General features: G+C 39.1%; 1 protein-coding gene and 1 long non-coding RNA gene across 2 annotated transcripts in view; one reads left to right on the forward strand and one right to left on the reverse strand.

The window, feature by feature from the left end:
* LOC112839802 (uncharacterized) overlaps positions 1-14763 on the forward strand; it is a 15360-nt gene extending 597 nt beyond the window's left edge. Inside the window, exons 2-3 of the long non-coding RNA XR_003212296.2 lie at positions 6353-6475; positions 14705-14763. This is a non-coding gene — a long non-coding RNA (uncharacterized lncRNA). The remainder of the gene's footprint in view (positions 1-6352; positions 6476-14704) is intronic.
* Positions 14764-24006: 9243 nt separating this feature from the next.
* NLN (neurolysin) overlaps positions 24007-27920 on the reverse strand; it is a 93402-nt gene continuing 89488 nt past the window's right edge. Inside the window, exon 13 of the mRNA XM_025892824.2 lies at positions 24007-25370. Coding sequence (XP_025748609.1) covers positions 25236-25370 — 135 coding nt within the window. The 3' untranslated portion in view covers positions 24007-25235. The remainder of the gene's footprint in view (positions 25371-27920) is intronic.

The following is a 27920-nucleotide window of genomic DNA, read 5'->3' on the forward strand; positions in this document are numbered from 1 at the left end:
TTCATGTGCCATTTCACAACTGTTCTTATTTTTCAGAACAATGTAGTCATTAAATAAAAAATGTCTGTTGAAATTAGGAAAATGTCAAATGTAAACAAAATCTTCATGATTTATATTAACACCACATTGCATTTCTTCTGTGATGCCTCCTTGTGCATTCTCCTGAATATTTGAAAAAACAATTCCTTCCATTCCTTACATTAATCTCTTGTTCACATAACTTACAAAACAGAACTTGAAAATCAGTTTAACTCTAGGGCATTGCAGCTCATTTCTCCTTAAAAACCATGATTTCTTTTTAAAATTTAAGTTGGGCTACTAATTATTTTCCCCCAAATTCAGGACTTGCCTTTGTTTTTTTTTTTTTTAAGACTTTATTTATTTATTTGACAGAGAGATAGAGAGCACAAGTAGGCAGAGGGAGAGGGAGGAGCAGGCTCTCCGCTGAGCAGGGAGCAGGACGTGGGGCTCAATCCCAGGACCCCAGGATCATGACCTGAGCCGAAGGCAGCCGCTTAACTGACTGAGCCACCCAGACGGCCCCAGGACTTCCTTTGATTAGTGAAAAATGATCCAGGAGATCTTATGATGCTTAGAAGTCCAGTGAGGGAAGTAAAGAATATTGAATATTTTTGCAGTAAAAATTTTCAGGGAGGGCAGATGGAATTACTTAAGCTTGAAATATACCCAAAATTCTGTAGTCAATATTCCTACTCTTGGAATTAAAACAAGACCCTTGGAATCTTCCATAATCAGAGATAACCAGGGCCCTTCAACCATCCCAAACCAACCACGGCCTTGGGGACTACAAACACAGTTATTTTTGGGGGGGAAAAATACCACATAGTTAAGGGTGTTTTGGTTCATATAACTGGGAAGTCTAGAGGTAGAACTAATGGGCGACGCTGAGCCCAGGGTCTTAGATAATGTCAGGGTTCTCTCTCTGAGCACCCATGTGATCAAATCTCAGAGGACCAGGTGGTCCTGCTTGGATCATGTACCCTATCCTGGATCATTAATAAGCGACCAGAGGAGAAGATATTTGAATTGGCAGGACAAGGTCAATGCCTGGACATATACTCATCCATATAAAGAGGGAAGTGGGGTCAACCTCACTCAAACCAAGTGAAGTGGATTCTCCACAAGGTGCATTCTGTTACCACATGGAATGGCAAAGGGAATTGGTGACCATGTTGAAATTTATCTGAGTCCTGTGCTCCTGGAACACAATCTCCCCCATATACACACCCACTCATCCTTTGTGTTCCAAGAAATGGCTTCCTGCAAAGAACCACCCTTCCCCATGTGATTTAGAGAAGACTCGTGACCACCTTGTTTACCTATGACAAGGCCAGACACAGACTCTATGAATTTCCATTCTTTGTCTCATAGATGATTCGCTGAACTGTTTACCCCACTGACCAAGGTGGACAAATGGCCATTAACTTAACTTGAGTAAACTTTAATCAGGTTTCTCTCCTTCCCCCTAAATTTGGTCCCTGAACTTGGCCTACCTTTGACCTGCCTGACCTCTGAGAAGCTTGCAAATCTTACGGTCTATGATTAGAGCACTCCCTATTGCAACAGTCCCCCTCCCTTCACTGCAGTAATCCTTCGGAATAAAGTCTCTCCTTACCTCACTCCAGATTTGTATTTTACTTGACACTGGCCACACAAAACAATAGATGTTTACTGCAAACACTCTATTGTCCAGTCTGCTGCGTCTTAGGGGATGAAAATTAATTACACCAACCCTTCCCATCCTCTGTTTTGAACCAACAGAGAAGTAGAAAGAGAAGCCAGAATCAGTCAGGTAAGAGTTCAAAATGTCAGCTTCATCAAGGAATAAATAGAGAAAGAAAATGTGGTAAACACATACAATGGAATATTATTTGGCCTGAAAAAGGAAGGAAACTCTGAAACATGCTACCACATGAATGAACCTTGAAGATATGCTAAGTGAAATGAGGCAATCACAACAAAGATAAATACTGTTGGATTCTACTTATCTGAGCTACCTGGAATAATCACATTCAGAGAATCAGAAAGTAGAACAGTGGCTGCCAAGAGCTGGGAGAAAGGGGAAATGGAGTTGTTGATTAACAGATAGTGTCAGTTTGAAAGACAAAAAAAGGTTGTAGAGATTCTTTGCATAACAATGGGAATATCATTAACAATGCTGAATTGTATACTCAGACATGGTTTAGATGGTAAATTTTATGTTCTGTGCTTTTCACCATAATCAAAAATAATTTTTATAGAAGTCAGTTTCTTAACTAATAAAGCTGATAGGAGGCTGTGATGTAGATCTGTGGTCAAATGAGCTTACTAATACTTTGCAGGTTTAAAATAAACTTCCAACTTCAGACCTTCTTGCAGGACAGGACCTACTGTAGTAAGGTTATCACAAGGTCAGTCTTTAAGGACAGGCCCCTCTGAAAGAAAAGAAGGGCCCAGTGACACATTAACACTTCCCCTCACTCAGTCTCTCCAAAGAAGGTGCTTTTTTCCCAAGGCAAGAGTGAGCAAGGAGAGGCCTGAGTTCCCCCAAGTTGTCCTCACTGGGAAGCAGACAGATTTCAGGGGATAATCATTTATTCCTAACCAGTCTGTTAAAAGAAAAACACATTAGAATATAGCCTGGGAAGGAATATGAAAAATGGCAAAGTTTTTCATAGTTTTGTTACTAGGATAACAGGATTTGGAGGGGTCTTTCTCTTTTCTCAAAATAATTTTATTGGTGTGCCTTTTTAAAAATATAATTTTGCTAACATTGGAAGTGCTACATTAATAATAATTTGATAAACTTAATTTATTAAGTGGCCAAAAGGGGGAAAAATAAAAAGGATTATTAATATACAGTTCTCATTTTATAATTAACTATTTTCTGGCTTTTTGTTATGTAAGTTTCATTAATTCTATCAGTGAAGCTAAACAGTTTCAAAATGCTTTTAATTGATATGAATGCCAAAACAAGAGAATAATTTTGTATTGTAAAGCATACATCTGACTTACATGTTTTCATTTGAAAAAGAAAGACATCCCTTTGGGCACAAAAACTTCAAGGTCAGATATAAGTCAATTAGATATACTTCACTGGCTACACATTTTTTTTTTTTTTTTAACGTACAATTCAGTTCCCTATAGGATTGGGACATCTCTGTCTTTCCAACATCTCTATGGAGAAGGTACAGCAGATTTCATTTTTCTAGGTTATCAGATGAGAAAACAAGCCTATTATGTTAAATTCAATGCCTTGGATTATATATCCACAGAGTGAAATAGCTGATTTAAAACTCTCTTGGACACCTGGGTGGCTCAGTCAGTTAAGCATCTGCCTTGGGCTCAGGGCATGATCCCAGGGTCCTGGGATTGAGTCCCCCATCAGGCTCCTTGCTCAGCAGGGAGCCCACTTCTCCCTCTGCCTGCCATTCCCCAAGCTTGTACTCTCTTTCTCTCTGACAAATAAATAAGTGAGATCTTAAGAAAAAAAAAACCCTCCCTTTTCTTCTTTCTGTGCTTTACAAAGAGGGTATATTTAAATATATACTTCTCTCTCATTACTCATTAATTTGAGGTAAAAGGATTATCTTTAAAAGTTATGTGAAAAATGAAGGGGGGGGAATCAGAGGGGAGGACGAGCCATGAGAGACGTTGGACTCCGAGACACAAACTGAGGGTTCTAGAGGGGAGGGCGGTGGGGGATGGGTTAGCCTGTGATGGGTATTAAGGAGGGCACGTACTGCATGGAGCACTGGGTGTTATATGCAAACAATGAATCATGGAACACTACATCAAAAACTAATGATGTAATGTATGGTGATTAACATAATAAAATAAAATTATAAAAAAAAGTTATGTGCAATCAGATTTTAAAGAGAAAAAACTTACACTAAATGCAAATTATACCTCAATTAAAAAACTTACAAAACAGAAAACAAGGTCGGTGAAAAAAATTTCTCTGCAGGAACTTTAGACAAATGAATGAGTACATTGAGAATCAGCTGTGATATGACACTTTGAATAAATAGTACAGAGTGAAACACGTTGCATCTTTTTAAAAAAGATAGATACTGTTATGTCAAAAAAATGTATATCCTCTATCAACCGAAAGCACATTTGGTTTGAATAATTTCTACATCCTCAGAGACATTCTCTCTCTAAGGAATCAATCCATTTAGGAAATTGCTTCCTAGAACTTGTACTAAAAAATGAAGAGGACTTATCTATCACATTTGCTTTGAGGGGAAAATGGTGTGCTTTAGATAAAACATTACAGTGACCAAAATACCTCCCATCTGTCAACTTTATATTCCTCTCATTTAGTTTCACGTCATGCACTTTGGCAGGATTCATGGGAGGAAAGCAGACAAGAACCTATTTTTACCATTGTTGAAAGCATGCCAATTTGGCAAGGGTGTGGGACAATGGGTACTCTCATACACAGTAAGAGTATAAATTGGTTCTGCCTTTCTGGAAGGTAATTTGGCAATATAAAGGATATCAAAAATTTAAATATGCATATATTTTGGCCCCAAAATTCAACTTCTGGGAATTTATCCCAGTGAACAAATTGAACAAGTATGTAAAGAGATACATAAAGGGTCTTCATGAAGCATTGTTTACAATAAGGATAAGTTAGAAACCACCTCAATCTTTTATCACTGGTAGAGTGATTAAATACATTATGATATATCTATTCAGTGGAGTACTTTGTGGTACTTTAGACCAATCATATATACTTGCGTTTAATGCTAAGGAAAGGTTATAGAATAGCATGTATAGTCTGGGCTGTGAAAATTTTTCTACATGCATAGGAAAATGCCTGGAAGAATATACAGCAAAATAATGTTATCTCTGGGTTGTGCAGTTTCAAGTGGTTTTTACTTTTTTATTCCTTTTATTTTTTTTTTTAAACCATATCATGAGCCTGTTCATTTCTTTAGTCCTACAATACATGTGTTCTGGCTTGAAAAAAGTTAAAACATGCCAACTTAAACAATTGTTTTAGGAGAAAGTACTTAAAATCATATATCTGCTAAGGGATTAATATCCGGAATATATAGAGAACTCCTACAATTCAACAACAAAAACATAAACAACCCAACTAAAAAACGGGCAAAGGACTTGAGCAGACCTTTCTCCAAGTATGATATGTAAATGAACAAGCACATAAAAAATATTCAAAATCACTAATCATTAGGGGATATGCAATTCATACCCACAATGAGATACCAATTCACACCAATTAGAATGACTATTATAAAAAAAAAGAAAATAACATGTGGCAATAACAATTTTGTGGAAAAATTGGAACACTTCTGCTTTGCTGGTGGGAATGTTGCTGTGGAAAACAATACAGTTGTTTCTCAAACCATTAAACGTAGATTGCTATATAATTTACCAATTCTACTTCCATATATATATGCAAAAGAACCGAAAGCCGGGACTTGAACAGATACTTGCACACTAAAGTTCATAGTAGTATTAGTCACAATAGCCAAACAGTGGAAACAACCCAAATGTTTGAGAAAAAATGATGGGATAATAAAAATGTGATACACCCACACCCACACACACACCCACACACACACACTGGGATGTTAATTCAGCCTTAAAAAGGAAAGAAATTCTAATATATGCTACAATGTGGATGAACCTTGAGGACATTATGCTAAATAATACAAGCCAAACACAAAAGGGCAAATACTATATCTTTCCACTTCTGTGAGCTCTATAGAGTGGTTAAATTCATAGAAAGTAAAATGCTGGCTGCTAGGGGATGGGGAGGGTGGAATAAGGAGTTGGTATTTAATGGGTACAATGGTGATGGTTCTACAACAATGTGAATGTACTTAATGCCACTGAACTGTGCACTTAAAAATGGTGAAAATGGTAAAGTTTATGTTATAGATTATTTTACCACAATAAAAACATTTTCTTTTCCTACCTAGCACTATTTCTGTCATGACTAACAAAGATCTAACTTGTCAGAAAAATACCTGTAGACTTTGGAAAACAGAAAACTGTTATTCATCTTAATTCATTTCCCTTAACCAGGCTTGGCCTTCATTGGAAGGTATAAGTGACATTAATCCAAATTAATAGGGATTGAGTTAATCCTCTTCATTTCCTTCAATCCAATTAGGTTTATTTATATGTGACCCTTATTTCTTCAGCTTCTACCAGATACCTGAAAGACATGGGGAGATTGTGGGTAGTAACAGGCAGATGTTTTCAACAGACATGTCTGCTCTTTCAGCCCACCTGAAATAGGCTGGCCTGTCAGCGATTATAGCTCTCCAGGTTCTCAGAAGTAGTCTGGCTCTTACCAGTTTTTAATCTTTGTCAGGGACCGAGCTAGTCATGGCCACGACTGCTGTGACCCCAGCCTGTGCCACTCTCTCAGGCATTTTCGACAACCTCAGCTCCTGGCCTCAAAAGGAGCATGTACCTTCCTCTCTCCAATCTGACGGTAAGTTTCTATCCTTTTCAGGGACCGTCTCTCCACAGGTGGGGGCAGCTTTCAACTCCGCTGATGGAAGAACCTTATTCTGGTGGGGAGGCTCTCCATTCCCAAGTCCCCTCTGCTATTCCTCTCAGTGGCCATGGTGGCACGAAGGTGGGCAGACAGTGCTTGGCTTAGGACTGGGTGACGGTGGAGTGGTAAGGGCATGAAGGAGGGCTGGGTCACAACTGACCTGACCTGGCCTCTGCTCGGTCACACCTAGGCAGGTCGGCAGCACCCCAGCTCCCCTGATGAGCCCCTGTGACAGGATCCAGATAAGAAATCTACCTTAGAGTATCTTCCATTCTGTGGCAATTTCCCTTCTAACCACCAAGAGAAAAATAAAACAAAAACAAACACCAGTCCCCTCCCCCGTTTCACTCTCTAAAACCCCATTCTTAGTTAAAATCACCTTTTCATCTAGAAAGAGAAAAGAAGGGTGTTCTTCTGTTGTTTTATGCGGGGGTGGGGCACCGAGCACTGGCCATATTTTTAACCTACAACTCGCTGTGGGTGGAGCCCAGGAGAACCTATGCAAGCAGGACTTCTGCCTTCCTGCCCTGTACCTCCTCCTTCCTTGGGCAAATTCAAACACTGCTTTGATTCTCTAGGCCAGAGCACATAGCCTCACAGGACTTTAGAGCTAAAAGAGACTTTGAAAAACAGCCAGTCTAGTTGCTTTAGCTGCTGATGAAGTTCAAGGACCTTAAGTGATCTGGCCAAGAACACGGCTATTAGGTATAGAAATCTCCAACATTAAGTCTAGAGATAAGTAAGATCTCTCACTTTTTGTTGTTTGTTTTCAATCACTGCTTTAAGTATTATGAAGGGAGAAGTGAGAAGAGAAAAAGAATCTCAAATAGTTATTCTTGGGAGTTGTTCACAACTTGGAGGCAAGGTTTTTGTGGTGAAGGCAGTTGAAATTCTTGACTAAAATGAATAATTTTTAAGAAGTTGATATTTGCTTAACATTCTCCCATTCTCAGTGATATTTAAGTTAACAGAATTCAGCATACAGGGCTATTAGCTGCATAGATAGAATGGTTAAGAACTATGGATAATACAACAAAACAGCTAGTTGAAAAATAAGTTTCTGAAAATAATCAAAGTCACAAAGTTAGGCATGTACACACACACACACACACACACACACAGAGCATGTTTTCAATCTCAGCTTTGGAAGATTGGGTTTGATTTGCTTTTAGAAAAGACCCTATTCTTTGTGACTGAACCACTTATAATTACTTGGAATTGTCTTTCTAATCATCTTTCACAGTTTATACCAAGACTAGCATGCCTGATGTTTTGCTGGTGGCTGCAGAATGAAGTTGGAGAGATGGGGAAGGTTTAAGATCTGCCCACCATGTTTGGACAGCAGACAGACCTGGCTGCCAAGGTGGACTCCAGAAGCCTAGCCAGTTGGGACAGGCAGAGCCACTGATGCAGTGTCCAAAGGACACAATCATTTCAATTCCAGAAGTGATAACCACTGGGCTTCCAATAAAGCAGGCTGGACACAGCTGTCGGAAACTCAGGAGGTACTCACCACTCAGGACTCAGTCTAAAGGGTGATGTAGGGGCAAGGGTTAGAAGGACAGGGAAGGATAGGGGGATAATTTAAGTACAAAGATCAATACAGAGCTGACCTTACCGTAGACAGGGGGAGGGAGGAGATGGTAACATTACCATAATCGTTCAGGGCTCATCCCTGCAGACACCCTAAGTCCAGTTAAGAACATGAATACTTGGGGACTAATTAGCCCCAGACATTATCATTATGACATTGATAGTTGGAAGAAGTCACATTTTCAGCACTCCTGCATGCTTTTCATTTATATCACACACAGAGAGAGAGAGACAGACAGACAGAAAGAGAGACAGAGACAGAGACAGAGATTTATTACAAGGAACTGGCTTATGTGATTGTGAGGGCTAACTGGGCAAGTCCAGAATCTGCAGGGCAAGCCATGAGGAAGGACAGCTGGAAACTCTCAGGAAGGAGTCGACCCTTAAGTCAACGGGCAGCATTTCTTCTTCCTTTGGAAAAACCTCAATTCTGTTCTTAGACCTTCCCACTGACTGGTTCTGGCTCACCCAGATTATGGAAGATAATCTCCTTTCCTTAAAGTCAAACAACAGTAGATGTTTATCACATCTACAAAATACCTTTACAGAAACACCCAGATTAGTGTTTGATTGAATAACCAGGTACTTTATAGCCTAGTCAAGTTGACAAATTAAACTGACCATTACACCAGTTCGGTATCATTGAATTTGCATTACACCATGCTTCCCTGGGAGAGACAAATGCATTCCACCTATCTGTTATGATTATCATTCCTAAGATCTAAAAATGTGGGAGAGATAAAACCCAAAAATGTATTGCCTGTCTCGGAGATTTATAAACCTGAAATCGACTGAGACTGAGCCTTCTGGTGAAGACCTCAGTGGCGCCAGTCATGGAAACTAGGTAGGGCAGAGGTTAGGGGAGGTGGTACAGCCTCATAAAAAGAGGATGGACTTTGGAATCAGACACACCTGGGATTGAATTACAGCTTTACTACTCTGCAAATGTTGACTTTTAAACAAATTGCTATGTGAAAAAAAAAATCCATCTCTTGAGGTATAATTTACATACGATATAATTTAAGTGTATATGTCAATGAGTTGTAACAAATTTACACGTGTGTAATCATACACATGATCAAGATGTAGAAGAAGTTCCCTGTACTCCTGCGCAGTCAACTGCCCCTACTCACCAGCCCAAGGCCACCACTGACGTGCGTTCTGTCACATTTATCAATTCATTCATTTTAAACTAATATTATTGAGCACTTACTATGTGTCAGGCATAGTTCTGGGCACTGGGACATAGTAGTGAATAAAACAGATGAAAATAGCTGCCATTATGGAGAGGGAAACCGAAGGCAAACAAAAATCTATAAGGAAAATATAGGTAGGTCATATGGTGGTAACTTCCACAGATGAAAATAGAGAAAGTAATTGGGGAGAACCAGGGTGGGAGTGGGGGTGGGGCACATGTTGCTCTTTTCACTGGGGTAGTCGGGGACCAGATCACCAGAAGGTGATGTTTGAACAAGCTGCAGATGGAAGTGAGGGCATGAAAAATGCGGATATGAGGACAAGAATGGTCTAGGGAGAAAGAGCAGCATGCACAACAGCCCACTGGGGAGTGTTGCTGGAATGTTTGAGAAACTGCAAAGAATCCAGTGTGTTCGGAGTGGAAGGGACAGAGAAGGAAAGCAGAAAAAGGTAGGAGAAGTAAAGAGGTCCAGCTAGGATAAGGCCCATAGTCCACTTTGACTTTTTATCTTAGTGTCATTAGAAGCCACTGCAGGGTTTTGAGTAGAGGATTAACTTATTCAAAAGAATCACTCTGGCTATGTTGGGAATTGACCCCAGAGACCAAGTGCAGAATTAGAGTAATGTGCCTGATACACAGATGTTTGATACATTTTAGCTATTTGGGGGTTACTGATTTCTTAGCACAAATGAGGCTGTGATCTCTTTTTGTTTCTTTTCTTTTTTTTTTTTTTTTAAAGATTTTATTTATTTATTTGACAGAGAGAGAGAGAGATAGCGAGAGCAGGAACACAAGCAGGGGGAGTGGGAGAGGGAGAAGCAGGCTTCCCGTGGAGCAGGGAGCCCGACGCGGGGCTCGATCCCAGGACCCTGGGACCATGACCTGAGCCGAAGGCAGACGCTTAACGACTGAGCCACCCAGGCGCCCCTCTCTTTTTGTTTCTTTACTTGTTTCTGTATAGTGCAAATACAAATCCATTCATTTACCCAACACATATTTGTGGAACATGTCCATACTGGGTGCTGGAGAATAAATGTTGAGTTAAAGGAAGATACGATTGCTGCAAATTCATAGAAACAGAAAGTAGAATTGTACCAGGATGGGGGAGGAGGAAATGGAGTAGTGTACAGTTTCAGTTTTGCAAGATGAAAGTGTATGGAAATCTACTGCACAACAATGTGAATATACTTTACTGAACCATATACTTGAACACGGTGAATGGTAAATTTTATGTTCTGTTTTTTTATTTAACCACAATTAAATTTTTTGATGAAAAAATACGATTTAAAGTTTTTTAAAAAGTGAAAAAAAGAGAAAAGACTATTAGGGGAGTTATCCAACAAATTAACAAGAGAAGTGTTAGGTAGGAATAAGTAGTTATGATGAAAAAAATAGTGGTGATGTACTGTGACTGGAGGGCTCCTTTAAAAACAAATTAAAACCAGTAAAAAAGGAAAGCATGACCTTATTTATGTAAAGGTGTATTTAGGTGTCTGCTGCCTAACTAGACATTAATCACTTACAAGCAATATCCCAAACAATACGAAAAAGTCTTACTTCTTGGGGCACCTGGGTGGTTCAGTCGGTTGAGCCCCGAATCTTTTTTTTTTAAGATTTTATTTATTTATTTGACAGAGGGAGACACAGCCAGAGAAGGAACACAAGCAGGGGGAGTGGGAGAGGGAGAAGCAGACTCCCGCTGAGCAGGGAGCCCGATGTGGGGCTCGATCCCAGGACCCTGGGACCATGACCCGAGCCGAAGGCAGACGCTTAACGACTGAGCCACCCAGGCGCCCCGAGCCCCGAATCTTGATATCTTGATTTCGGCTCAGGTCATGACCTCAGGGTTATGAGATGGAGCCCCACGTCCAGCTCCATATCAGGCTTTGCTTGGGATTTTCTCCCTCTGCCCCTCCCCCCACTCACGCATGTATGCTTTCTCTAAAATAAATAATCTTAAAAAAAAAAATCTTACTTCTTTATCTCCTAGGAGGTGTAATCAGATATGTACTTAAAATGCTACTTGTTTTTCCTACTAAAAAGAGATGTGTACATGTGTGTATAACTTATGTATAGGTATGTATGTGTGTACACACACACACACACACATTTGCTCATACATACATATACTTGTGTGTATATATGCATGTGCACGCAGGTGTACATGCCACATTAAACAGAGATGTGTCTGGTTGCTTACCCAGCTTATTCAGCACCCACGGAGTAAGACGACTATGTAATTTGTATACTTTTCTATATTGTTTTAATTTTTAAAGTAACAAGCACATAACATTTTCCCCAAAAGAATAAAGCTATTTTAAAAATTAAAACTACAACTCTACAATCCAGTTCTGGTATATGAGTTGATAAATGTGAGGTGCATAGAGCATGTCTAGAATGTAGTTAGTGTTAATAAAGCTCTAAGTACTCTACACCAATTTTCTCCCATTTTTTTTTTTTAAGATTTATTTATTTGACAGAGAGAGAGAGAAAGCAGGGGGAGTGGCAGGCAGAGGGAGAAGCAGGCTCCCTGCAGAGAAGGGAGCCCTATGCCGGACTTGATTCTAGGACCCTGGGATCATGACCTCAGCTGAAGGCAGACGCTCAGCAGACTGAACCACCCAGGCGCCCACAAATTTTCTCCCTTAACCCTGACAGATACAGCAGATACAGACACGTTATACCAAAGATCCCACAATTTTTAAGTAAGGAGACCATATTTTATGGACAAATTTAAAAAAAATTTTTTTAAAACTCCTTTAACATAAATGGCTATTTAAAATGCCTTGGTCCTGTACTCGTGTAAAAACTCTTTACTGAGGATATTCTCAACTGATACTATAAATATATAACTGTTCTATGTGATTCGAAAGAATGACGTACACATTCTCATAAGGTTTCTGAAGTATCATTTAAAATAAATGAATCAAATAACTCCATTCTAAGACATACATAATTCACATAGAGAACTAAAATTTTTATCCCAACTTTATAGCAAAATTATTAATAATAGCACCAGTTTGCCCTTGAATAGTAACTTACGGTTTACAAAGCACATTCACACAGGTTGGCTCATCTTGAGCTTCAAAACCACTCAGTGAGGTGGTAGGGCAGGCCAGACATTAATATCATCGCAGACGGCTGAGGAAGCTGAATCCTGGGTGTATGCTTCAGCTAGAACGTCTTTGGTCACAAGTAATAAAACCCAATTCTAACTGGTTTAAATAACACAGAGATATGCTGGCTCACTTACTTGGATGCCCAGAGGTGAGGTGGTCTTCAGACTTGACACAATCTAGCTGCACTTGACTGTATTTCTTTGCAATTCTCTTGTGTCTGCCCTTCATGAAGTACTGGCTTCATCTTGAGCCTCATACAGTTCTCGGCCTCAACACTCTACATGACAATGCCAGAGGAGAAGACCATTTCTTTCTGTCCCTTTGTCTTGAAAACGAGGAAGCCATCCTCAGAAGTCCTTAGCAAATTTCCCTCACTTATCATTGGCCTGGAGAAATTCATATCCCCATTCCTGAGTCAATTATTGGCAAGGGCCATGGGATTACCCTTAGATGAATCAAGATACTTGAGAATCTGGGCTCTGTTAGGAAAGAGGAGAAAGCGGAAGGGTAATGAGCACTGGTTGAGTACCACCACCTGGGAAAGAGCAGTCAGGAGTCAAATCCAACTCTCTTAGGTTAAGTCCTGTGGCTAAGAGTACCATGGAGGCCATGAGAGCAGGACTTGGGTCCTCTCACTCTCATGTTTTTCCTATAACAATCTCAACTTGATTTTCATTGGATTAGAATGCTCATTTTTTGGTGACTAACAACATAACATAATAAAATTAAAAAAAAAAAAGCTCATTCTTGACTTCTGTGGGGACACCCACGGAGCATCCTTAAAATGCTTGAATGTGGGAATTATCTATGCCTGCATCTTGCAAGACTGAGGTTGGATGGACTGGTAAAAATTTGCTTTGACAAATCTCTCAAAAGTGTTATGTTTTTTTAAGTTAAAAAATATTTCAAGGAATAAAAAAACGAAGTTTTAGAAAACCTTTATGTTATGCGATATTTGCACTGGATTTTTCAAGAAGATTTATTTGAGAGAGAGAAAATGTGAGTGGAGAAGGGGCAGAGGGAGAGAGAGAATCTCAAGCAGATTCTGTGCTGAGCTGAAACCAAGAGTTGGACGCTAAACCAACTGAGCCACCCAGGCACCCTGCATTGGATTTTTAAAGAAAAAATTGCTGCAGTTATAGTTGGAGCACTCTGAGCATCTCTCCCAGATCCATTCTTTTTCCCTCACCAGAGGAAATCATATTCTGAATTTGGTGTCCATTTTCATGTGGATGTTTTTATACTTTTAATACTACCTATAGATCTAAGATACATAGTATTATTTTAAATATATACACACACACACACACATGCATGCACACACACATACACTACTTTATATAAATACAAACCTGAACATATCCTTCTGCAATGGGACTTTTCATTCAATATTCTTTTAAGTAATACCTATATTGATGTACGTACCTTTAGTTCACTCATCCTGATTGCAACAGAGCCTATTATTCAAATATACCCCAGGGTATTATCCACTCTTCTGTTGATGGATATTTTCTTGGTTTTCACTATTTTGCAATTCCAAACAAAGCTATTTGAGCATTCTAGTAGATATTTCATGATACACATTTAGAAGAGTTTGTCTGGTACCTATCTTGGAGTGGAATTATTGGACATGTTCGTCTTCAACCTTAATAGGTCTCGTATTGCCACCTGTGATGTGGAATAGCATTGTTGGTTTCAGAAGTAATTTCTTTCTTCCCTTCTGTTTCCTATGCATTTGAAACTCTACAGTTTCTTGAATTTATCCCATTTTCTAGATTGGAAATTTGTTTTCTTTCCCTCATCATGGAAAACTGTAGTGCTTATTATGAGTCTCTTCATCTTGATATGTCTTTTTTAGGTTAGGCTGCTTTTTCCTTTGAAATATATTTTATTATTTATTAGACACAGTGAAATGACAATGAGAGAAAAGAAATAAACACACTCATCACTTTCTCTCCAAACTGTTGAGATAAAGTAATTTTTCTTGATAATTTTTTACTCACTTAACTAAATATACAATGTGATCAGAATTTGTGTATCTTGTACGGAGAATGGAATAAATATATCCCTCTTTCTTCTCACGGGAGAAATCCCAAGGTCAGAAGGCTTAAGAATAGCACTGATAACCAATTAGTTTAATTAGTATTTGGCAACTCTGTTTAGCAGAATCCTTGGACTTGCACCTGGAGTATAGAGATGACACTACTGAATGATGCCACTTTAGCATCCTAAAGCACCACTCTATTTTTACAGTGTCTACACCTAAGAGATTCAGCTGCACTTGGATATGCTTACAGCAAGCTCCCTGGGGACTTTCCCTGTTTGGGGGAAGAAGTAAGGTCAGTAAATAAAAATATACACCCTATTGTCCTAGGAAATGCAAAGGCAACCCAATAAACAAACATGAGATCATATTTCCATTTTGGTTGAGGACAAGGGGAACATTTAATCCTGAGGACAGTGAGAGAGAGACAAGAGGAAATTAAACACACGCTGATTGAGACCGTGCTGTTTTCTCTTGCAGTTTGCTTTGCAAAATCCAGATGGGAAAGGAATAAGCATTTACTTCTCTCGCTTTCCACACTTACCTTTTAAGTGTCTTAGCATCAGAAGAAGCACCCACCCTTAAACTGTATTTTCTTTACCCAAAGAATGTGGTGTGAGAATGTTGTATGAGAGGGTGGAGGTGCAGGCTGAGCTTTGTGGGCACAAAGAAGTATTCAAGATAAAAATCATGATAAAAAGGATAATTACTAAGACTTGAGACACAAGTTTGATTGGGGAGAGTTATTTATGTTGGTTATAGGTTCCTAGAGAGTTGACCCACACCATTTATCCTTTTGTTTATTGATTAGGCTGTTTAGAAATCTTAGAAACGGTTGTCAAGTTTGTCAAACAGCTCCTTTTATTGCTTCCCCTAGAGTCTCAAGATGACAGCTAGATTCTTCTGGCATGCACAGTAAAGGTCAACTTCGGTAATGTTCCATTAAAACAAGACTACAAAAGTTTCTACACATAAGAGGTAATAAGGAAGTTTTTAGGAGTTTTCTTTTTCTTCTTTTTCAGATTCTATTTTTAGGTAATTTCTACACCAAACATGGGGCTTGAACTCACAATCCCGAGATCAAGAGTCGCACGTTCCACCAACTGAGCCAGCCAGGTGCCTCTGGGAGTTTTCTTCTAACTTCATACCTTTTTATTATTAAAGGTAAGATCTGAACATTTGTTGGAAAGTAATGAGATATTCTCTTATATTATTTTTGAAAAGAGAACTTCCCTACTTATCTTGAATTAGAATAATAATTTGTATATTATTATATACAAGGTATATCTTGGGGAGCTTGGGTGGCTCAGTTGTTATGCGTCTGCCTTCGGCTCAGGTCATGATTCCAGGTCCTGGGATCGAGCCCCACATTGGGCTCCCTGCTCGGCGGGAAGCCTGCTTCTCCCTCTCCCACTCCCCCTGCTTGTGTTCCCTCTCTCGTTGTCTCTCTCTCTCTCTCTCTCTGTCAAATAAATAAATAAATAAATAATCTTAAAAAAAAAAAAAACAGGTATATCTTGAAGCCAAACACTCTTTTCTTAAATATCACGGCCCCCCTCCCCTTTGAGTCCTGCAATGGTTAGCAGCCCCCACTTCCTGCTGTCAGGTTCTTGCCCCTGCAGTCTAACACTGACCTCCCGGCAGTTACCTTCAAACCGCAGCCTCCATACCAATCTGTCATTCCCGTCTCCAATATCAGAAACCTCTGTGTCGCTAAGTGGCACGTCTGCCTCACCCTTTCCCGGCTACGAGCACCCTTCCAGCTGTCGGTTCAGTGACCTTAAGCTGGGAGAGCCGGTGTGTTCAGGGGGAGAGAAGTGTATCCTCAGCACATGATCCACTTTCTGATGTAATGACTTCATGTCTATTATCCCAGAGGAATGCAGCAGGCGTCCTGACATTTTGTCTACTGGTACCCCAGACGACAGTGGGTTGCTGTACTGACATGCCCGGCTAAATCTGGATACGGTCCTGAGAATCTTATTAGGTAGACAGAGGAACTACTCGGGTCTCTGCAGAAGGTAACACACAGACACACCGCCCTTATAAAAGCAGGTGGCTTTAACTAGGGGAAAGTTAAATTAGGATTCCAAACATTTAACTAGGGCTTAATGAATGTTTTTTCCACCTTAACCTGATCTTCAGTAGATAAAAGGTCAACCAGGTAGCAGCAGTCTGGCTTTCTAGAACAAGTCTATAACCTTGCTTAAAATTGGGTTGATGAGCTATGAAAGAAGCCAAATCTTTGAGAGCTCTTAGGAATTCTGCAAACATTTTAAAATGGCATTTACTTATAGGCGTGGTTGTATATAATTTACCCTATTCTAGTCCTTCCAAACGTCTTATTTAGCATGCAGGCATTAGAATATTGACTGTAATTAAAATGGGATGTTGTGAGAAAAGCCCTCCAAGCTCCTGCCCTCAAACTAAAAAGCACCCCGATCTTTGTCCATGGCCTCACTAGCTACGCATTCTGCCTCAGACCTCTGTCATGCTCCTCCTGGGATTTGGAGACATTTGTGTAGATCTTCCATTTATCTAATTAGTCTTTTGGGAGAAAGACAGATGAAATAAAGGGAAGGCAGGAGAGAAAGTGAGGCTTCATAGGGCTGGTTAGACCACAGGGTGTAGCTTATCTACTGAAGAATTAGTGACAGGTAAATCATTACACAGAAGGACTGAGCTCTGTGAATTTGGAGGTTGTCTTCATTTAGATAAGTCACATTCAACTAGTCCTCTTTCCCTCCTTAATTAAGGCGGAATTAAAAAAAGGAAATGTAAAGTTGGATCACTTTCCCGAATGGCTTCAGAAAAATTGCCCTCAACATGGGCCCCCCAAAGGAAGAAATATGCTGGGGTATATAAGGGATTGATAGATGAAGTGTGAGAAATTTCTCTCTTGCCACCTGATCCCAGTTGGAAATTCACTGGCTAACTCTGCTGCTGACTGAACAAAACAGAGGATAATAGCCTCTGGCTGAAGATTTTATAATTGAAGCTGAGGCAGAGTGGGCCATGTGCGTGTTTAGAACAGTGATTGCATTGTGAATTACAACACAAGTCCCACTTGTCAGTCACACAAATGTTTAAGACCATAGAAAGGCATCTGATTTGGGACAGGGATGACAAAATGGATCTTTTGGTTTTCCCCACTTATCCCTGAATACAAAGGACTGATGACTGCTTTGTTCTGGGATAAAGTCTTACATTCCTTGTAGGACTTATCCAATCACTAACTGAAAGAAAATTCCTGTCTGGAATCACTCCTACCACTTTCCCAAAGAAGTATACTTTAGTTCTCATCACCCAATGGGGGAAAGAAAGCAATATAAAAGATATCACACCAGATTTTTTTTTTTTTTGCTTTGTTTGCTAATCATCACTTTTCCTCATTTATCTTTAGTGACTGCCTCAATGTTAAACAATTGTAGTAAACAGTATTAAGAGACATGGCTCTAATTTGATAATATTTGTCAATACTTAAAACGTTTCTACCCTTTGAACCAGGAACTACACTTCCAAGAATTTATTTAACAGATAAACTGATAGCTGTAGAAAACGATATATTTGAAAAGATAGTCTTGGCAGCATTGTTTGTAATGTCTGAAGAGTGAAAATGTCCTAAAAGCTCACCAACAGGAAACTGATTAAATAAATTACAGTACATTTACACAAGGAAATGGGGTATAAAAGTTTCATGAAACTTGGAACTCTAAAGTTTTTTGTCTTGCACTGATCTGCTTAATTAATTGCTATCCCTAGTTAGAGAAGTTACAATGGGCAGTAAAGGGATCGAAGAGTTGGGGGCTTTTCCTTCAGCTCTTATTAGTAGTAATGAAAAATTAACAGTGATGGGAGAAGGAAGTAAGGAATCTTGACTCATTCTGGACCATATCTAAACAGCTCAATGCTCACCTTAATTAACAGTGTGTTTTATGGATTTATAGGATGTACCAGTGCTTCTTGGTATATTATATTATACCAAGTATAAGTATATTATACTTACCAGGTCAAGAGGAGTCCCATGTCAGTCCTCAAAGGGCTAGAGGTTTACAACTTTTTTAAAAATTTTTAAGTAGGCTCCATGCCCAACATGGAGCCTGACATGGGGCTTGGACTCAACAACCCTGAGATCAAGACTTGAGTTGAGATCAAGAGTCAGATGCTTAACCGACTGGGCCACCCAGACGCCCTGGTTTAGAACCATTTGATCACAGCACATAGATAGGGTTAAAGTGAGTATTTTCCTCTCTTACTTGTAAATCCCGTAATCACAGGGCCTAAGAAACTCCTGGATGTAACAGAGACGGAAGAGCACCATTTAGTTCCATTGCTGACAGGCTGAAAAGAGAAAATCAACCATTTTGTTAGAAATAAGTCTGTGGTGGCAGGTGGCATGAAAATCATAAAATTTGGTGACACAAAAGTCAAACTATACAATGGAGTCAACCAGTGTTGAGAAAAACAATAGAAAGTCTTTTTATACATATTCTTCTAAAATTTTTCTCAATGTATTTTAAACTTACTTGTCTTGGGTGCCTGGGTGGCTCAGTCGGTTAAGCATCTGCCTTTGGCTCAGGTCGTGATCCCAGGGTCCTGGGATTGAGCCCCACATGGGGCTCCCTGCTCAGCTGGGAGCCTGCTTCTCCCTCTCCCACTCCCCCTGCTTGTGTTCCCTCTCTTGCTGTGTCTGTCTCTGTCAAATAAATAAATAAAATCTTAAAAAAATTAAATAAATGTATTTGTCTTCCCCCCTACATTTAAGCAACTTGAGCTCAGGATTTTTTGTCATTTTTTTTTTGGTTCCTCAGTAGCCAAGCACAGTGCCTAATGGCACTTGATAGTCTTCAAAATGAATTAAAAAATAACAGTTTGAAAGCAAATTGTTTAAGATTGTCCTTAAGTTTTTCTGATTAATGCTAGGGATCCTTTTCCCAGAAAAATACACATATCCACATACACAAAAATTTCAATCGAATTTCTGGGCAATCACGGAGGTCTGCTTTCTCTCTTCTTTTCATAGATCTTCTAGGCAACAAGAGATTCTAGATTAAGAAATTCCTGGGTTTAGAGTACATGATCACAGAGAGAAATGGAAGAATCTTTAGAAATATTTTCTATTCCCCAGTTTTTCTTTCACAAAAAGCATGTTTTTTTCATCTAAACTTCATGGAGAAACTCTTTGTCTCTAAGGAAAAGGGTCTCTTCATATGGAAGGTGTAAAAAATTCTTTATCTATGTAGTTTTAGATTCACCTATAGATACTGTGCAGTTATTATAGTAAAAAACAGCCTTACAGCAAAAAATAGTTTTAAAGAAGGTATTTTTTTTAAAAGATTTACTTATTCTATTTTTTTAAAAGATTTTATTTATTTGAGAGAGAGAGAGAGAGAGAGAGGGAAACAGCATGAGAAGGGATAGGGTCAGAGGGAGAACCAGGCTCCCCACTGAGCCGGAGCCCGATGTGGGACTTGATCCCAGGACTCCGGGATCATGACCTGAGCCGAAGGCAGTCGCTTAACCAACTGAGCCACCCAGGCGCCCAAGATTTACTTATTCTAGAGAAAGAGTGCGTGAGTGGGGGGAGGAGCAGCAGAGGGAAAGAATCCTCAAACAGACTCCCTGCTGAGTGTGGAGCCCAGTGTGGGGCTCAATCCCAGGACCCTGAGATCGTGACCTGAACCAAAATCAAGAGTGGGATGCTCAACTGACTGAGACACCAAGGTGGCCCAAGAAGGTATGTTTATTTAACAAACATTTAGAGACTACTCACTGAGTCAAGGACTGTGGAGGACAGGGGCTAGAAACAATGACTCAAATCCTACTAAGGTAGAGCGTGTGCATAATGAACTGGGTATTTGAGTTAGATTTTTGCCTCTGTGTATGTGTAATGAAGGTAATGATGGGTGGAATGAGCAGAGAGCAACTATAAATTCTGTAAAGGAAGAAAATGCAATTGCAAGAACCTTTGGTTTTATTACGGTCATACACAACTATTAGCTTCCCATCCTGTTCCCAGATTACCCACAAGGAGTCTGATAATGACCTCTGGATAAGCACTGACTAATTACAGATGAGGAGTAAGGCAACACTTGAACTATAAGTGCTTCAACTCTATCTTTGTGATATGAGTAGCTACAACCATCTACATGCCATTTCTAAGACCAAGCATGTAAACGTTTCTTTCACCTGAGTGAGGTCTTTCTAATGATTATATGTTTGTTGCATCTTAAACTTTGGGGAGACCTCAAAGCTGATGTGTAATGAATGTCTACTCAAAGGAGGAATGCCCTCCATAACACTCTGGGAAGCCACAGGCTTTGTTTGAATCCTCATTAACAGCAGCAGGATGAATTTGCAGTCAGCAGTAATTATTAGAAACCACTTCCTCATATTGAACTAAAATCTTGTATTTTCCAACCATTTCTCTAAGCTTTGGCTTCTGGAGCAATGTGGAGAAGATAATCCTATCTTCTCTCCCATACCCTTAAATGTTGGAACACAGCCATCATTTGTATTTCTGAATTCATCTCCAGGCTGCACTTCCCTTTCTTCAATGTATTCCTCTTGAATAGTATTTTCACAGTCATCACCTTCCTGTTCCTATTCTTTCACACACCGTAATACTTGGCCAAAGTCTGCTTAAAATGGGACACCTAGAACAGAACACGATATTCTAGCTGTGACTGATCTTAGCACATCCGAGTCCAGAGGAATTCTTTTGATCTGGACACAACCTTCCATCAACCCACTCTTACAGACTTTCATTCTTACCTCCTGCTCCCCTCCTAGGTGTGCTGTATTGTGGGCAAATAAATTTGGAATTTGGTAAAAAAAACTGTCGGTGTATTTTTTTCCTGAGTACCACTGTCAAGTTTCCCTTCCGTTCACCTTGGCAATGGAGTGTGTCCAATTTCATCTTAAATTTGCCTCAGCACTGAAATGATTTTAAATCTTAATAAGATCCTATTTAACCACTGCAGATCTGTTATCTGTAAATTTGATAATACCCTTTATGGAATTTCTTGTGTCTTCAAAGGATTGGAAATTTCCTTCAGTTTAATGTGAACCATTATTCAACTCTCTTAGTTGTTTCAATAGCTAGGAATCCACCTGGCTGATTAAGCCACAAAGATTTCAAAAGAGATGTCAAGTATCTTGTTGGATTCAATGAATCTGGTACCTTTAAACCAGCCTAAGCCAAACAGTTTCTCTGACAACAAATGCTAGGGACATTTTATCATTGCAGTACAATTTTAGGTGAGCCTCCAAGGTCTATGAAATAAGCAGCCAGAATGGGTGCCAGGTCATGTGAGCAGAAACAAGAGAGCCTGTGTCATTTCCCTTTTCTTGAACATACACAGTGGACCAGATGCACTGGATCTATATTTTATTAGGAAAAGCAACTATGAGGTAAATTCAGCCAAATAAAAACTCAAGAATCATTCACTGGAGAGGGATATGAGAGGGGTTCTGTTCATTACCCCAGTTGTCAAGATTTTTTTCAGACAAAATCTTAAGTCTTATTGTGGGTGTGTCAGAAAAGGCTACATTGATCTAGTATTTAGATTTTATAACTTTACCCTTTGCCTTTGATAACAGCTGGTACTTAGGTGGATGTGTTTCCCATGTAAATTTCTCCATGAATGACAAATGAAGAAGTAAACTTTGGACATTGATGGTTTTTCAAAGAAACTGAAAGTATGTTTTTTTTTTTGCTTTTATTCTCACCAAACATTCATAAGAGAAGGCATATTTGATTTTGAGGGGCTAGCCAATTTCAGATGGGAGACACATAACTGTAATAATGTGTTGAGAGAAGAAAGAAGCCTTGGTCATTGCATCTATTCAGATGAAATAGGGTTTCTCTTTTAACACTTTTAGGGGCTCAGTTAACCATGGCTAAACCCAGTTTTAATTCAATTCCTTCAGAGCATGAAAATTTCTTCTTGTGCATGACAGCAAAGGAAAAAATGAAAAATGGTCATAAACAAACCAGAGGATCCACTGAGGAGGCAGGATTGTTATACACATTAATTCATACACAAAGGCTAAAGGCAAAATGAGAAAGTAGAAAGTTAAGTCATTCCCTACTAGTTAAGTAAAGTACAAGTACTAAATCGTATCAATTAAAAATTTTTGAAAAAATATTTTCTCTATTTTGCCTTCTTACACAATGCAGTTTGTCAATTCTACAGAGCTACAGATATTTACCTGTCATCCTATTAGCTTTAGAAAAGCAAGATTTTCACATAAATAGCTCAGGTGATAACTCTTCAAGATAATTTTTAGTTAATTCATCTAGGTAACATGCAGCATTCCTACTAAAGGGAAAAAAGTCTATGTTAGGTGGCATAACATCATGCCTTTTCTTTCTCTTCTCTGTAGTTACCCAAAACATCCCTAAATCTCCTGGATCAATAATCAAGAGAGAGACTTTATTATACATTGCTCAGTTCACAAATCTGAAGTGTAAGTTAGCTAATGACAATTTTTATAGTTTATCCACCATTCAAAATGCCTTACCAAAACTCTATGCTCTGATCTGGGAAAAAAAAAAAAGAAAAAGAAAAAATAGATGAATGGCTATATTCAAAAAGACATTAAAAAATAAGTCCTTAGTTTTTAATTATGCTAAAGAATAAGTATTTGAATTTACTGCTATGCTTTGGAAGATTTTAAATATCAGATGTGGACTTTATTTTTTTAAAGATTTTATTTATTTATTTGACAGAGAGAGACACAGCAAGAGAGGGAACACAAGGTGGGGGAGTGGGAGAGGGAGAAGCAGGCTTCCCGCGGAGCAGGGAGCCCGATGCAGGGCTCAGTCCCAGGACCCTGGGATCATGACCTGAACCGAAGGCAGACGCTTAACGACTGAGCCACCCAGGCGCCCCAGATGTGGACTTTAAATAAAAAGAACATCATAGAGCTTTTGTTTTCTTATGCATTTCAGTTTTAACATTAAAGTATGAAAGAAATGTGAGCTCACTGTCATGGATAATAATGCAACTTTATTGTGTGCAGCCTTTTTCACACCAAGTATTATTTTTCCATGTGAAGTAAGATTTAAAGTGATAAAGTTATTGTTAAGGAGACACACAGAAAGGCAACAGAAAAAGCTGAAGAGAGTTTTTGTCTGAAACTGGAAAACAGAACAGTCTGGGGGAAAAACAAAAGATATGAGAAAAGTACCACAAGTTAGAAAAAAAACTACTTTGGGGGAGAGAAGGGCCACGCAATTGTCTCAGGGGGAGGGTAAGATTTCATGTGCATGTTTAATGCATGTGCTTGGCAATAATAATCTTAGAATTTTCTTCTGTGTTGTCTGAGCTCTTAATTTTTCCCACTGTCTATAATTTTATTATGCAGCATAATAAACATATGTATATATGTTTTTATTTAACACACAGTCCATTTGTCTAATTTTGTACCTCACCAGCAAAGTCATACCTCAGATACACAGTGGAAAACAACTGGAAGACCTATCAGAGTACATTCAGAGTTTGGATTTTTTAATTAAATTTTTTTTTTTTTTATTATCCTGTTTTGGTTTCCTTATTGAGTAGGCTCCTAGGGAAAAGTAAGTACTGTAAGTTTATTGGTCTGCCGTAGAAGTAGAAGTTAGACTCATAAAAAAGAAAGTTAAAGAGAGATCCAAAGGTTCACTTAAAATAAAAATCACCAGACAAGATAGGCTACGAAGAGCCTCCTCCCTGTGGCTGAGTTAAAGAACACATAACACTTTGGATCAGCCGTCCTCAAACACTTCTGTCCAGAACTTACTCCTCTTCTGGAGTTTCTGAACTCTTTCTGCCTGACATCAGCTCTAGCTCTCTTCACTACACTGCCATTTGTGACATGTTTATCTGCCACCGTGGAGGAGATAAAGGAGGCAAAGTCCCTACCACTTACCAGAACATGAGAAAAGAAACATATCCTTGGACTTGCTTTAGTGCTCTAGTTGGCAAATATGTCGAAAAGACTAACAATCTTCATATGCTGAGGGGGAAAGGAACCTCTAATACAAGATGGAAAATCCTCTAACACCAGATACAGAAACAATACACATTAGGCCAGTTCAGTTAAAACTCGTACTTTTTTTGGTACTCTCTGACAGGACTTTAGAAAAGATAAACCCCAATATCGGAACATAATTTAAGTGTGGCAGAAAGGTGGAAATCGTAAGACCTGATATGCAAAGATAAATGCATTACTGAGGCATATTCCCCTGGCCCTGAGGTATGTGGGCAAAGAGGTCACACTTTACCATGAGACAGAGGGTCAAAGGTGATGCAGGGCTCCAAGAAAATATTTACCAGAGGAATGTGATGATTCATTATCAGTCCAGAAATCTCAAGTACAAAGCTTTGCGATATAAGAAGGATCAAATTATATAATGTATATGATTCAATTTAAAAATTCTTAGCCCTCTTACATTATATTATCTAGAGTACAATAGTAAAAAATCAAATTACATTCATATGAAACTTTTATAAAAAGAAATCAAATCCATTTTTATGAAATTTTATAGTACAATTATTTTCTAATGGGTGTTTGCTTAGGTCATGGTATTTATAGTTCCATTTACATCTGCAAAATTTTTCAAAGCGAAAAACAAAAGGCAGTCAATAGTAATCTAAACTTTCATTTGTAAAACTCCCTTCAGTTTCCAGGCCAGTAACACATGGCGATGTCAACTTCTCCTCCAGACATGGACTGCTACCAAAGATCCCCAGTTTAAGGAGCATGTAGGCCTCTACTCATTAGGAACGCTTTCTGGTTTGGCTCACGTTTCAAGAAATTCTGGAGCATGTCCATGCCGTCCAGAGATCCCCCAGGTTTCAGGATTAGGTTTCTGTATTTCATTCCAACCTAATAAAATAAAACATCATGCCTAATAATTCATTGTTAAAGCAATTTTCCAAATCCCTAGATGCAAAAAGAGAAAGGGGTAAGGGTGAAGAAAAAGGGACTTTACTCTGGATATTCTCTTTTGCCTAGACTACAGCTCTGTAGTACTTATTTGTTTTGGTAGCTATGAGATCTGAAGCTTACAAACTCTGGTCTTCTACATTCCTCTTTATTATTGTCTTGTCTCCTTAGAGTCTCAACAGTGAGCAAACAGATGAACAAAAAATAGCCAAATGGAATGTATAACAGATTCTTATTTGTTAGCCCATCTCCCCATGCTATTTTAAAGGGTTAGCAAAGCGAGTGTTCCAGAAGGCCACAAACAGGGGGTCTGTGTACCTGTAAACAGTGGCACAACTACGGCCAAATGTTTTTACGAGGGGCTTATAGAAAACCCCTCATCTTTATGAAAGGTAGTGGGAGAACAGCACAGGTCCCATGGCGTAGGGTCAGGTATTTCTGTGGGCCCAGAGCTGGGAATAAGGACGTTTGTGCAAAGTCCTCTTTGGGGAGGACGTCTGGAATTTTAAAACACATTGCAGTTACTCTGCCTTTATTTACATAAATACATGAGCAAATATGTGAAAGAAAACGATGGCAATGCAGAATCAGTGCTATTCAGTATTTTCACTTCCTTTTCATCAGTATCTTTTGGGGAAGCAAAGCAAGACAATTCATGAAGCCTAATTCTAAATATACATATAAAATAAATACTTCACAGAGTAACACTTTGAAATGTATATCCATTGTATCATTTGATCAATATGACTAATAGTTTTTTTTTTTTTTTAAGATTTATTTATTTTAGAGGGAGAGAGAGGGCGCACCAGCAAGCAGGGGGAGGGGAAGAGGGAGAGAGGATCCTTAAGCAGACTCCCTGCTTTTTTAAAAAAGTAAAACAAACAACAACAACAAGACCCTTGGTAAAATTAATTTTAAATAAAATATTTTAACCACTATATCTACATTATCTCAACATGTATCAATATAAAAATTACTGAGATTTACTTTTTGTTGTAGGTCATCAAAATCTAGTGTGTTTTTTACTTTTACACCCAATTCTTCAGTGGCGCCAGCCACATTTCAGGTGCTTGACAGCCACAGGTGGCTACCACAGTGGACAGGTGGAGGGCCTAGAACATGCAGTGATCCTTAGAGGGGCTTGTTGGACAATACTCTAGTCTGACATTGAAAAGGCATGTCGTAATCTTGTTGCTTTATTTATAAACTTTGGATTAATTTTCTTAAAAAGGGTAGGGCCTGTAATCACTGATATTTTGAATTCCTGAAAACCTGGTAATGAAGGCTTAGATCTAGATTTAATGTTCTTCAGGGGAAAAAAATGATGTGTAGTTTCTTACTTGGTCTGCAGCAATTTATGACTGTTAGGACAGCAATCAGGGAACCTAAAATGTGAATGATGCCTACTCCTGCCAGAGACTTTATTATTCTAAGTAGCAGCAGCTCAGGGGTCTTGAGCCCAACACAGTCTCCCTCCCTTCCCCTTCTTTCATTGCCCAATGTGCTTACATTCGCCTACAATGTTGAATCAGCAGGGGGACTGGGCAGGCTGGGGAAGAAAGACTGTAGGGATACAGGAAGGACTTAGAAAACGTGAATTAAATTCATGTGCAGAATTACAAAAATATTTTAATCCTTTTTAATGGAAAAAAATCTAAGTATATACTAATAGCAGAGACAGCAGTATCATGAACCCTATGTACCCACCATCAAACCTCCATAATTAATATTTACCTGCAGAAATTCTTTTTTTTAAAGAATTTATTTATTTATTTGAGAGAGAATGAGAGAGAGAGAGAGCACATGAGAGGGGGAGGGTCAGAGGGAGAAGCAGACTCCCTGCTGAGCTGGGAGCCCGATGTGGGACTCGATCCTGGGACTCCAGGATCATGACCTGAGCCGAAGGCAGTCACTTAACCAACTGAGGCACCCAGGCACCCTACCTGCAGGAATTCTTAATGCTCAAGATCTGAGACTCTTTTACTTATTAAAAAGACCTATTTCGTTCTACAAATATTACAGGAACGTCAACAAAAATCTAGATTAAGGTAAAGAATAAATCTCCCACAATGCTGATGTCTCACAAAACAGTGTCATTTGTTACAGAGGACTGTGGTTTTAGGGAGCAAAGAAAAGAGGCCCTTGAGGGAGCTGCCTGGCACTGTGCAGAAGCGGCTCAGGGCTCCTCCAAACCAGTCCAGCCACCGTGGAGCTGGGTGCTATTCTGTCTCACGCACGGTACGCGGCTCAGCACAGCTCCAGTCCTGCCCTGAGTACGGCTCCAAACAAGTAGATTCAATTTCCTGAATTACAGAGCAATGGTCTTTTAATAGTTTCATTTCCTTCAAAATGAAGTTTGGAGAACAGTTGAAGAGTCATTTTGGTAATAGGATCTTGCTTTTCTTTAAAAATAAAACAAAACAAAACAAAACAAACCAACCAAAAAACAAACCAACAAAAAAAGAAAAGTTAAGTGAGTTTTCGTGTTTT

The sequence above is a fragment of the Callorhinus ursinus genome, unplaced genomic scaffold, assembly GCF_003265705.2.
Source record: "Callorhinus ursinus isolate GAN/ISIS: 27379988/994484 unplaced genomic scaffold, GSC_fseal_2.0 scaffold23, whole genome shotgun sequence".
In the NCBI taxonomy this organism is placed as follows: Eukaryota; Metazoa; Chordata; class Mammalia; order Carnivora; family Otariidae; genus Callorhinus; species Callorhinus ursinus.